This window comes from Fringilla coelebs (assembly GCF_963513975.1).
Source record: "Fringilla coelebs genome assembly, chromosome: 2".
Classification (NCBI taxonomy): Eukaryota; Metazoa; Chordata; class Aves; order Passeriformes; family Fringillidae; genus Fringilla; species Fringilla coelebs.
This window is the reverse complement of record NC_140029.1, coordinates 86,245,797-86,258,271: the sequence shown is the minus strand read 5'-3', so window position 1 is coordinate 86,258,271 and position 12,475 is coordinate 86,245,797. Positions and strand designations below refer to the sequence as shown.

At 42.2% G+C, this 12,475-nt stretch overlaps 1 protein-coding gene across 1 annotated transcript in view; it reads right to left on the bottom strand.

Annotated features, from left to right (window-relative positions):
• TENM4 (teneurin transmembrane protein 4) overlaps positions 1–12,475 on the bottom strand; it is a gene marked incomplete at both ends in the record, with an annotated part of 337,845 nt that overhangs the window by 92,182 nt on the left and 233,188 nt on the right. The window contains one exon of the mRNA XM_084201037.1: positions 12,258–12,404. Coding sequence (XP_084057163.1) covers positions 12,258–12,404 — 147 coding nt within the window. The remainder of the gene's footprint in view (positions 1–12,257; positions 12,405–12,475) is intronic.

The window sequence follows — 12,475 nt, the reverse complement described above, 5'->3', positions numbered from 1 at the left end:
GATGAAATCTGATCTTTCATTGTTCTAGTACTTAAGATGGCTCACACATCATGGACTTGGATTATGTTGAGTTATACCTGTTCCAATCTTGGAATAGTTTAGTGTTTAAAACATCACTGACATCATGATTTCATGCGGTTACTCACACACAAAAAGCTGAACAAGCCTGGTAGGGGCTTCCAGAACTTCCATGTGTCCAACTAGGTCAAAAACAATGAGTACCTGCTCCGTGTACACGTACACACACACACACACACATATACACACACACACAGAGGATCATTTCCACAAGTGCTCTGCACTTGCCATTAATGATAATGAGAACACTATTAAGCCAGTAAAAGTGCTTTGGAAAATCCCATCTGTTACCCTTGCCTCTGTCTGTCCTAACATCTCTACATCTTTATAACTCCTTACAAAATTGCCACAAAAAAATGTTCATCTTGGACACTAAACATATCCATTGGCCTTTTCTCTTGATGACTAGTGATAATGAAAAAGAACTAATCAGAATTTCTTTGCCCATTAAAAAAATTGCTTGCTGCAGATGACTAGATCAGTAGGATTCTGGAAGGTCAAATCTCAGATGGAGTTTGAGAGATCGTTCACAGAATACAGACTGGCTTAGTCACAGCTACTACTAAAAAGAAAGAAAAAAAAAGAAAAACAAACAAACCAGCCTTGTTACTATACTGACTACAGTTTCAAGCAAGATAAAATGTTGTCTTTTCCTCACACACATTAATAATGTTTTCTAAGGCTACAGACACTTGGCTGAAAGGATGGCAAACCAGCTGTACCATACCTCTTCATTAACCTGTCTTTTTTCTAGGCATCACAAATGCATTTTGGGGCCTGAAGCTGCAAGACAGCAAGAAAATGTTGTCTTCGCAGGAAACTGTAGATAAATGTTTGAAGAATAGATGCAGAGGACAATGTTTTGAACAGGTGAGAATGATGAGGACTCATCTGCAGATAAGCCTTTCAACTAATGTGTTTTGGAACTATATGGAATAAATTGAGGAAAACTACATCAGAAAAGTTTGTCACTGACGTCCCAAATTCATGAAGGCATTTGAGGGCTGAAATGGAGTTTAGCTACTCAGCTCCCTCTAATACCAAGAGCAGTTTCAGGACAAAGCATTTCTTTAGCTTAGGAAAATGTAATGGCTATTTTTGTCTGAGTCATGCAGAACAGCAAGAGTTAATCTACAAGCCATATCATAAGTAGTGATGTCTCCACGTGCATACTGTTTTCTTGTTTTTTTTTATTGTATGGTCCAAAAGTCATCCAAGTGGTGCCCTACAGTGACTTGTCAGGAGATATAATGACAGTGTACACAGCTATGACTTCTCATGCCCTGATAACTCTCACTGGATCCAACAGAAGAGTGAGGATAAAGTACAAGACATTTGCAAGAAGCTCCTGACCCATGACTCTGGCATTAACTGTCCAATTCAACATCAACAATATGAAGTTGAAATACAAAACACCTTTGAAATCCATAAAGCATAAAGGTGAATTTTCATTAGAAATCACTGCAAATTTTTCAAACAGGTAACAGAGGGGGATGAACATGGGGTCAATGCCCTCTGCACCCCAAGTTTAGCAGCAGTAAAGCCACAGAGACCCATGACCTGCATGTGGATTTCTAACTCCAGTAGCTCCCACAGCATGGGTAGACTGCACAGTAAGTTCTTAGTTACAGATGCCTTTATACAGCTCTTGGTTTTAAAAAGTGACAGCTCTCTTGCTTAAATGTAACTGTAATATGACCATGGCACTTCAAAGCAGAGAACAAATGTGTTGCTGACTTGCTGACTTATCTCTGTGAGAAGTTTAGAGTTTTGCATAGGGGGATTACTGCAATTCATATTTTTTAAGGCTACTATGATCAGCTAGTCTGACCTCATACCCATAGACTGTTGATTTTTTTCCCCACCCAGAACTGGGTTAAAACCTGTGTTTTAGAAAAATATCACATATACCAAAGAGAGCTGATTATAGTGAATCAACCACTTCCTCCAATAAGCTTCTGAAGTGCTTAATTACTGCTAGGGAACTGTGTCATATTTCACGGTTGGATTTGCCTAACTCCAGTATCCCTTAACTGGTCTTGTTTGGCCTTTGTCCATAAAGTTACCAATAGCTCCTTCTGCCCTGCATGCTCTGATGTCTTTTCCATGTGCAAGTACCTCCACACAGAACAATAATCCATTCCAAATCTTTTCTCTGAACAGCTAAGGAAGAACAAAATTCCCAGCTTAAGGATTGTTTCCCATCCACTGGACTTTTTGGTGTATGACATCCTTTGATCTCTTTCCAGTAATTTCACATCTGTTATGTGTGGACACCAACACTGGACACAGCACTATGTCAGCAATATTGGGTGCAGAAAAGAGACTACTTCCTCTTCTCCAAAGAATTTTTGGGCTTCTATACTACTAAGGTTCACAGAGGTGAAGGTGCAAAAGCCTTGCACCAAGAACTCATGTTGAGACAATTACCTCCAGTGACCCCAAAATCCTACTCTGAATCATTGTTTCTCAAGAATCTCTCAACCCTCCAGTATAACATTCTTTCTTTGTTCTGAGGGCTATTTTGCATTTTGCTGCATTATGATATATTTTGCTTGATTGTGACCTTGCAGCGATGTGAGTCAGATCATTCTGTGTCAAAATGATCTGGGTACATTATTTACCACCATACTGAGCTTTAGGTGACCTAAAAGTTTTACCAGGAGACAAGTAAACTACATTCTAAGACAATAATGAAAATGCTGAGTATGACAACCAGTTCCAAGGGATCCCTACAGAAACATCTTCAATCATGGATGCCTTCCAATTAACAAATTAATTCAGACATGTGTCACTAAGCCAGATTTTAAGACATCTCTTGTGTTCCTTCTTATTTCCATGCAATAGGAATTTTTACATCTTTGAGACTGTTTATGCATTCTATATAGACACACATTTGCTGGCTGCAAAGTGCTTTGACAGTCCTGCTAAAACCAAACCCAAATTATTTTGGCCCACTTCCTTTGCATGAATCCTGAAATAAATACCTTTTTGCAATCTTAGAGTCACCATGGGGTGAATCAAACCACCATTGTTCTGGAAAGGGAGCCATTGGCAAGACATTGTCACAACTGGTAAACAGTGTGTTCAGTGGTTTGCATCTTTCACTAAGATTCAAGTAATCAGAGAAAAAAGCAGAGTGGATGGTACCTCTGCAGGTCATCTTGTGAGCCCGGGCTCACTCCCTTCAGAGAGGGACATGAAGGAGAATGAAATTGGCTCAGCAGAAACCCTTTCTTTTCTGCCATTGAGGATAAAGCAGCTCCAATTTATTCAGCCAACACTGTATTTTAGGGGACCAAGACCATTTTTATCAGGTAATCCGCACTCTGTATATCACTAGCCAATGAATTTTATTTTGTGATGATTCGTCTAGCTCATATCTTGTGGGTGGAGTTGCAATTTTTTTTTAGAATTAGGCTCTGACTCCCTTAAAGATTGCAAATCCACTAATCCCATTAGTGAGCTCTTCAAACTACTACTTTAGACTGCAAACTCCCTGGGAGCAGACACTGTCTTTTTATTTTCTGTTCACAAAACATCTGTTCCAGTCTCAAAGGGCTCTGAAGTGTCAGCACAACCCAATGAAATAACCACAGTTCTCAATAAAATTTCGTATCTGCAATGTATGTTCAGCTTTTTCTCCATGGGAGCATTGTTTCATGGAAGGGGCTGAACACCAAAGGTACCTGTGCTCCTTGTAGCAGGACCTTGGCCTAATGAGTGTAACATTTGCATAATGTCAGCGGAGAACACCTCATTTTAATTGACTTTAAACACTTGCTATGACTACTGAGACAGCGCCACTAGATTATGACAACAGATGGAAATGTTGACCTCACTCAGGAATTTCACAAGATACTCCTTATCGTCACTGCCTTCCACAAATAGTCACCTGGATACCAAATTTAAGAGGAGCTAAAATTACTTGGCTTTACAAACACTGCTTATGACCCATCACATTCTGAAAATCACGTCCTTTATGATGTTTGTCTATATGACACACACAAAAAATACATCCACCCAAACCAATCAGATATTTTAAAATTCCTGCAAGATAATTACTCTTCAGCAGCAATGGAACTTCTTGCTGTCCCTCCTCTCCTTGAGTTGTTGCTCCACTTGCTGGCTGCAAAGTGCTCACAAATCCCTCAGCAGTCTCATTTCTTCTTTGTGTCCTGTGCAGTCAGCTTCCAAGTTCCTCACTCACTGCCATGCAGCACCCAAAAAGTGTCCAGGATTAGAGCTTTGTACAGAAGAAAAGGCCTGACTCTGAGACACTACTTCTGCAGTAAACAAGATCAGCTGAGAGCTAATAAAATTTCAAATTAGCTGTGACTTTTCATGGCCCCACAATTGTGTTGGCTGATTTAATGGGCAGTGTCTTAACTGGCTGAGACTGAATAATTGAGCATTTCTACAGAGTTATGGATGCTGCAACAAAAATCAGTCATGCTAACATCACCAACAGAATGCAAATAACCTGCAGCCAGAGGTGTAATTATGTGTTTAAGCAGACTCTGACAGGTGCTGCATGTCAAATGTCAGGCTGGAACAGGGAGGCCATGGGTAGGGATGGACCTGTTTGTACAGAGAGAGCATTCTGTGAACTGTGATGCACTCTGGGAGCCCCAGGCAGACAGGCAGTCAGAGGGAGGTGAGCTTAAGGAGCCTGATTAGGGTGAATCTGGGACAGCATACATGACAAACTCAAGGATTGCTCCTGCTAAACACCATGACACTTTTAGTCACTGACTGCAATGCATGAACCTCTATGAGAAACTGTATTTCACAAGGCAAAACTAGGAAGTAAAAACAACAATAAAACCCCATTGTCTCCCATGGAAGAATTTCCACTGGCAACAAAAGCATAAAATGCACTGATTATAGAAATAATCATGTCTCTCACCTCATCCAGTTCTTATCTTTCAGTTCTCTCTCTGTGCAATTCATTAGGCAACATTATCACTTTTTGTGGGGACACTGTCTTGTCCTGTGATGCTTTTGGATGAATTACTGGGAGAGTTTGGGTGGGAAAGGTTTTAAATGTAAATGCTCAAAGGTAAAGATAACAAAGTCTCTTACCCTTGAGCAAATCAGGTTTTACTCTTTCAGTTCTAATCTAAACTCTGCTTTAGAGGAAGGCTCTAAAGGAATGGCACAGTACTTTTGCAGAAACAAGTTATTGCTCACGTGGATGTTTGTGCTGATAAAGGTTTTACAGGAATAACGATGTTCTGATCCAATTACTGAGCTGAAGACTGACACTCCATTTACTTGAATTGGATTTGGGGAATAAATGGATTTTACTCCAGTGCTTTGCAAAGAGAAATTTTACTTATTCAACAAGAGTTGCAGCTTTTGGCTCCTCTTTAAGGAATCAAATCATATTCTCTTTGTTCCTTCTATCCCACCTGCTCTGTTTTGATTTCACCTGAATAAGCTTCTCACTGGTTGTAACCAGGCTAAATTAGATTGCTGGCTGCCTGGGAAAGGAATTGCCCTCACATCTTTCTCTAAGTGTTCAGCACTTGTTTGCAAATTTGAAATAACACAGTCATATGTAATAGCAGTACACTGTTTCAATTACAGAACTCCTTGGGCTCTTGTGCAGAACCTCTGTGGGGGCAGTCACTACAGAAATACTCTGCAAAATGTTCATCCTAATCCAGAGCTACATTCTTAAAAAAAACCATCTGAATAGAAAAAGAAAGGAAGTGGAAGGAGGAAATGACAGAAAACACATGATACAGAAATGACAGAAAACACATAATCACCACTGTCTGGCATAAACCAGAGCTGTAATAATGTGCTTAAAATCTACAAGTTCACAGCATCCCGCAGCTCATCACTGCTCTGGAGAATACAGTTGATGCAGCTGGCTTCATGGGCTTCTTCCTTTCTCCAAGCAGATTTTTAACAGCCAGCAAAGCAGCATAGAAACCAGGTAACCTAGGATTTGAGGGAATTGCATGAATCTGAGCAAGACATATGAGAGCCTTTTCTAGCTTAGGAGAGACTGTGTCCTGGGGTGCATGAGGCTTAGCATCATCAGCCGGGTGAGGGAGGGGATTGTCCCACTCTACTCTGCGCTGGGGAGGCCTCACCTCAAGGCCTGGTGCAGTTTTGGGCACCACAATATAAAAAAGGTATTAAGCCATTAGAGCGTGGACCAAGGAGGGCTGCGAGGAATAGGAAGGCTCTGGATGGGAAGCTGTATGAGATGTGGCTGAGGTCATTTGGCTTGTTCAGCCTGGAGGAGACTGAGGCAAGAGCTCACATCATGGTTTGAAGTTTCCCTGCAAAGGGAAGAGGAGGGGCAGGCACGGATCTCCTCTCTGTGGTGACCATGACACCGGAGTGAATGGCATGAAGCTGTGTCAGGTAAAGTTTAGGCTGGGTATTAGGAAAGGGCTCTTCACCCAGAGGGTAGCTGGGTACTGGAACAGGCTCCCCAGGGAAGTGGTCACAGCACCAAACCTGACAGAGTTGGGGCTGTCTTGTGCAGGGCCAGGAGCTGGGACTCGCTGATCTTTGTGAGCCCTCTCCAGCCCAGGATATTCTATGATTCTGTGACTAGCACTGGACAGGGCAGGAAGTACAAGTTGATTACCCTGATAAACTGTCATGCAATAGCGTGCCTGAAACTGACTCCTTCAGGAGCCAAAGCACATCTTAAAAGAGATTCCTCTGAGCAAAAGTAACTCAGAACTTATCAGTTTTTTTGGTGGGAACAGTGGTTTCACACTCTCAGCAGCTAAGAGATCCTTGTCACCAAGGTCTCTCACTTTCCTGGCAAGTGCTGCAAGCGTTAAGCTACTGTTGAAAAGTTCACCCTAACATATTCTGACTGAATTCAAGCCAATTTAAGCAATCATTTGAAAACAGCTTGGAGAGTGGTTTCAGATAACTCAGATATTGGCATGTTACTCAAACCCTGGTCAAGACGAAAGTGGCCATGCAGTCTATGCAATGTTAAGCATAGTCAGTGCAAAACCTTAGGATTCCAAGGGGACTTTCTGTCTCACAGAAGTGGCAACAGTTTGCCTCAGATGCTAAAGCAGGTCTGGTAGAGCTTTCCTGAATTTCTGCTTTAAACATTGGTGCTCAAACTCTGTTTAAGCACCTTCTGAAGTGCAGAAATGCTTTGTAATATAAGTGTCCAATCTGTTTTTTTTCTGAAGCCGGATCATGTCACCTTCTGTTACATTTTGTGTACCAGCAGGGCGTCCTTCCCACAACTCAGCTCTCTCATTTCAGCAGACAAGGTTTCCTTCAACACAGCATTTCTACAGCTTCTTTCTGAATCTATTAATCAAAGCCATTTCATTAAGGACCCCTTCAAAGTACCAGGAGCTCTCCCAAGGTGTCAACACAAGACAAGACTGCTAGACCCCCCGTTCACAACATATCATCCTCTCCAATGGCATGATCAACACATGCTCCAGGATGCTGGAATGCCCTGGGTTATCACTGCCCTCCTGCCGGCCTTGCTGCCAACAACCACCCGCAGGAGACACTCATGTGTTACCATCCAACACAAAATCAGCAAAGACCTGAAACCTGAAAATGTGAACTGGTCATTTTATCTGAGGAGAAGTCAATTAACAGTCACCATGAAACAGAGGAAGAGAAGCTGGGTGATTTCTACCAAATTATACCAGCTACCCAATCTTTAAAGTACAGCAGACTTTCTCATCCTTTTAGCAGTGCTTTGCGGTTCCTCCAAGATGACCCTGTTGTTTGACTGGATCTATCTGTGATGATAAATGATAATTTATGATGGCTGTTTTCCCAGGTGCATTCAGATCTCAATATTTCCCTCCACAAATGTAGCCAGTACATTATTGCATAATTTTTTATGGTTTTGAGGAAGCAGACAGCTCACATACCACGCCCAGGAGAGAATCTTCTCATGCTATCAAAGCCCAGGGCATGAGAGCAAAAAGAAAAAAAGGAAGTATCAAAAAGCACCCCCCATTTTGTCTGCAGCTCAAGCATTTGCAAAGACAAAGGTTTGCATTCTGGGGTTCTCCTGGGTCCTTTACTGTTCCCTTTAAAACCCTGAGACTAACTTCAGGTGTAACCCTATGCACTGCAAAGATCAGTGCAGACTTCTGCCAGCTCTCTTAACACTATCTGGCATGTGGTGGACAGATGGTGAACACATGGGTGTTAAGAAGGCCAGAGTGCTGTGCCAAAGTTTCTATTGCCAAAGATTTGAAATGCTGTTGTTCCAAAGCATTATGTAAGTCTCCTTACCACCTTACCACAAGCACTACCTGATCCTTGAATGGGGCAAGGCAAGCTGCTAGTGGGCTGTGGTACAGTTAAGCAAACAGCACTGATTTGCCTCAGAGAAACCATTCCTGAATTACACTGTCCCTGAAGTAACCTGCTCACTGCTCCAGGGTTGGGAGATTAAGGCAACCTTTAGTTGTTCTGGTCCAGGAGGATAAGTCAAGGAATGCATACAAATTGCTCTACCTGCTAGCTTTTGGGAAGCATCTGGTGAAGCACAGACTGAACTTGCAAAGGCAAAATGGGGCCATGAGTACACAGGAACTCTCTGTTTGTCCTAGGCTAAGTGAGACATAAACTGAAGGGAAGGAGCTTCGCTAATACAATTCATGCAGAAAAAGAAAACAGGATGGTTTATTTTTCTCAGTCCCAAAGGAAGATTGTTGACCAGATGACAACTAAGAAAAATGAAGTTTCTATACTTTTATGTAATGGTGTGCAATATATGTTATGACAAGCCAGCCTTATTTGACTGGGAGGGGTATCTCTCTATTTAGCCATCTATCTACCTATCTAATCTCTTAACCACTAACACTAGCCTTTGGAAGTATTTCAGTTAGGAAGAGGGAGTGGAGAACAGCAGACAGCCGAACAGAAACTGCTAATGAACATGAAGGTTTAGATAATATTGGGAACACTGTTATTTCAGACATATTTTTCATATGAGAAAGACTCTTGCCTTCCACAAGTAAAGTAGATTCATGTTTGACTGAGTTCAGCAGTTGCTCAGGAACTGGAATTGTTTAAAGCAGGAAATGAAGGATGGATTGGTTCCAGTTCCTGGAGAACCAGCAAGCTCTACCCTACCTGGAGGACTACTCTACCTGGAAGGCTACTCTGGAGAAGCCCCAAACAACAACAAAGGCCCTCAAGTAAAGTAACTGTGCTGAACTTTTAGACCAAATGAGCAATTTAATTTAACATCTGTAGTCCTCTCATGATTCCACCTCAGTGTGATCTTGTCTTCATGCAAACTCATGGAAATGGAGAACTGGACAACTCTGGCTCTCAACAGTTCGATGATTTCTCCAGAACAAGGATAGGTAACACAGCTTTGCTGTTCAACAGCACATTCATGAGATTAGTTAAGAATATCCTCTCTTCCCCTCAGTTTTTCCTGTACACTATGTTCCTAACAGAGGAGTCTACAATGCAACAGAGCCCATATTTAGACTATGGAATACCAACCTCTTCTCAAGGTATTATCAAATGCCATTAACTCCACTTTCAGGACTTGTCACAGAAGATAATTTCCTTGATTTTTTAAACTTTCAAACTTATTCTTCAAATACATGACAGAGGACTCAGTGTGGGGTGAGACATGTAGGTACTACCTGTCACACCTACTCTTAGGTAGTGAGTTTTTGCAGCTTTGAATTAGAGAGGTTATTTTCTGCTGAAGTGAGGCAAGAACCACTTTTCTCATCTTGTTTTAAAGAAACACCTCCTATTTGTTGTAATACAGGTGGCCTCTTAGGTTAAATGTACAAAATCTTGGCCTTTTACCCAGATTGTTACAGCTCTGTCATTGCACTGTTTTTCCTTAACTGATACTGGACGATGATCTGCTCTCAGCTACTCACTAGAGCTTCTTTCAAGTTGATGGGCTTGGTGTTTAGAAGTGTAAACAAAGTGGACCAGGGTGTGAAACCTAAGTGCTAGCTTTGACAAATGACACTTTGTGGAGAGGGAACTGCGTGCAGAAACAACTTTTTACTAGCCTGAACAAAGATTACATTTCATCAAGTTTCTTTCTGAATGACTCCTGCTCAGCTTGTTATTGTTTATCTGAACAGCCTCCAGATTTAAGAGCCAAACACACCCTGTAATTTAGCACCCGTCTCCCTCAGGGTATGATTAGGCTGGGAGCTGATGAAAAAGTTTCTGACTTCAGCTCCCATTATCCTGAAGAATTTCCGGCAGCAGAGATTTTGATTAGCAGACACTTGACACCACAGTGTAGGAACCAGGTATGAGCTTAGGCAGAGTGAACTCCCCGGTACTGTGAACAGCCCCACTAACCTCTTCCTCACCACTCATGATATCCATTTTAACTAGGTCAGTTTTTTGACTTCTAAAGCTTCATGGAAGGACTTCCACCTCCATTGCCAACATTCATGAGCAAATTCCATGTTTGGATCCTTTCCAGTGAACCACAATAAACCATCTTTCTTCAGCCCTGAGCATGCATCACTCCAGTGTATGTGACAGAATACCAAATGGTGGAGAAAGCACAGTGCTCATTGAGGAGAGCCCTTAGCAGTAACACAGCCAAATCAAAGGCACAGTGTATGACAGATTATCTGTAATCTGTAATGCACACCATGTACTTTTTTTTTTTTTTTTTGAGTATAACAAAAGTAAAGTCAACACCCATTTGTGGGCTCTGACACATGAACAAGCTGTCACAAGGCGGTAAGTTACAACCTATCAGTTGCTCTGTTCTTGGTGTGCACACCACTGCTCCACACAGGTTCACCAAATGCCAGTTAGTAGCTGATGTGCATTAACTTGTAAACCTGTCAATGCCTTTTGTCTCTCCTGTCTACATCCGCTTCCTGCAGACCTGCAAGGCAGCTCATTTCAAGGTGAGGGTAATCCAGGTAAAAAGGTTAACCCTTAAATCAGGAGATATAAAGAGATGCTCAGAGTCTGGTCATGCACTTTGTGATACCATACAGTTGTGGTTTACATCGTATGTTAGGCTGGATTACTCCTTCCGTCTCTCTCTTACTAAGAACTTCACAGGGCTTTTGCGGTTAATTTTTTTCCATGGAAACTGGGACTAACCTTCAGTCTATTTACCATATTTTTACACATCTGATGTGATGACCTTTATTCCTGCCCTGTGTCAGTTGTAAATAGAAAAGACAAGTACAGTGATATTTAGTTCCATATGCGGTAAAAAGCCATCTTCGTTTTATAGTGTGTACTCTTTGTATGGTACTCCAATTTTTCCATCTTTTTTAAAGGGCTAATTTGGTCCATTTGCCATGCCAGATGTGCAGAAGTATTTTAAATATTCAATCAGAATCGCAGTTGTTGTGAAGCAGATAATCACAGACTTGGCTTGGCTATTATTTTTTTTTAACTGTACTGTTTTTGTGAATATGATAAAACAGAGGCTTGCGAAACGCAGTCTCCACTTCACAGTCTGGGTCCTGGCCCAGACTTGTGGTTTACAAAGCCTTTTGCTGAGTGACAACAAAACAAATTATGCAGTCTCCCTTATGCCTTAAATTTAATATCTCATCTCCTGCTCTCTAATTCAAACCTTCACACTGCACCACAGTTTCCTTTGTAATGAGATAACTCTGAATATTAAGTTTGCATTACACAGAGCTATTATTCACAAGCCTGACATCATTACATATGGAACAGTAATCAATAAAACATGGTTTGAGAGGGATTGGATGGCTTGTGGGCATGGGGATCAGTCACCCAAGCCTCTAAGTTTCTGAAAAATATCCATCCGAAGTCAGTAGTGACCAACTGCAGAGCCTTGATGAAAGCCTCAGGCAGCGAGGGCAAAGTCAGGGACGTTCACTCTCTGAGGCGGTCCCATCGTGCCACTGCTGAGCCACTCGGCTGGGGTGGAGGGACTGGACAGGTGCACAGCCTCCGCCTGCTCTCTGCTCTATGGACTTGATTTGAAGACAAACAAATGTCCCTCTTCAGCCCTGGCACCCCAGATCCAAACCCATTTAATCTGAATTCCAATCCACTCTGGCTGAGTCAGCCTGGCAGATTTCGCTGTCTGTTCTCTACCAGCTGTCAAAAAACAATCTGCCCTGCAGAATCAAGCCCAGATGACTGCTCACTGTGAGAGGTTTATAGGCTCTGTGAAGCCTGACATATCACATGTGCTCATGTCCTACCTCCATCGTTGTCTTTCCCATCGCCGCATGCCGTCTCCATGGAAGTGTCACAGCCTGCTCCTCTCCAGCCCAGCTGGCAGACGCAGTGCCAGCCGTTCATGTCCAGAGTGCATCTGCCATTGCCATTGCACAAGCCAGGGCATCCCTCTGCAAGGCAAACAGCCACACGTTCAAACACACTCAAAACACAAAGCAACACAGCCTGGAAAGGGCCTCAT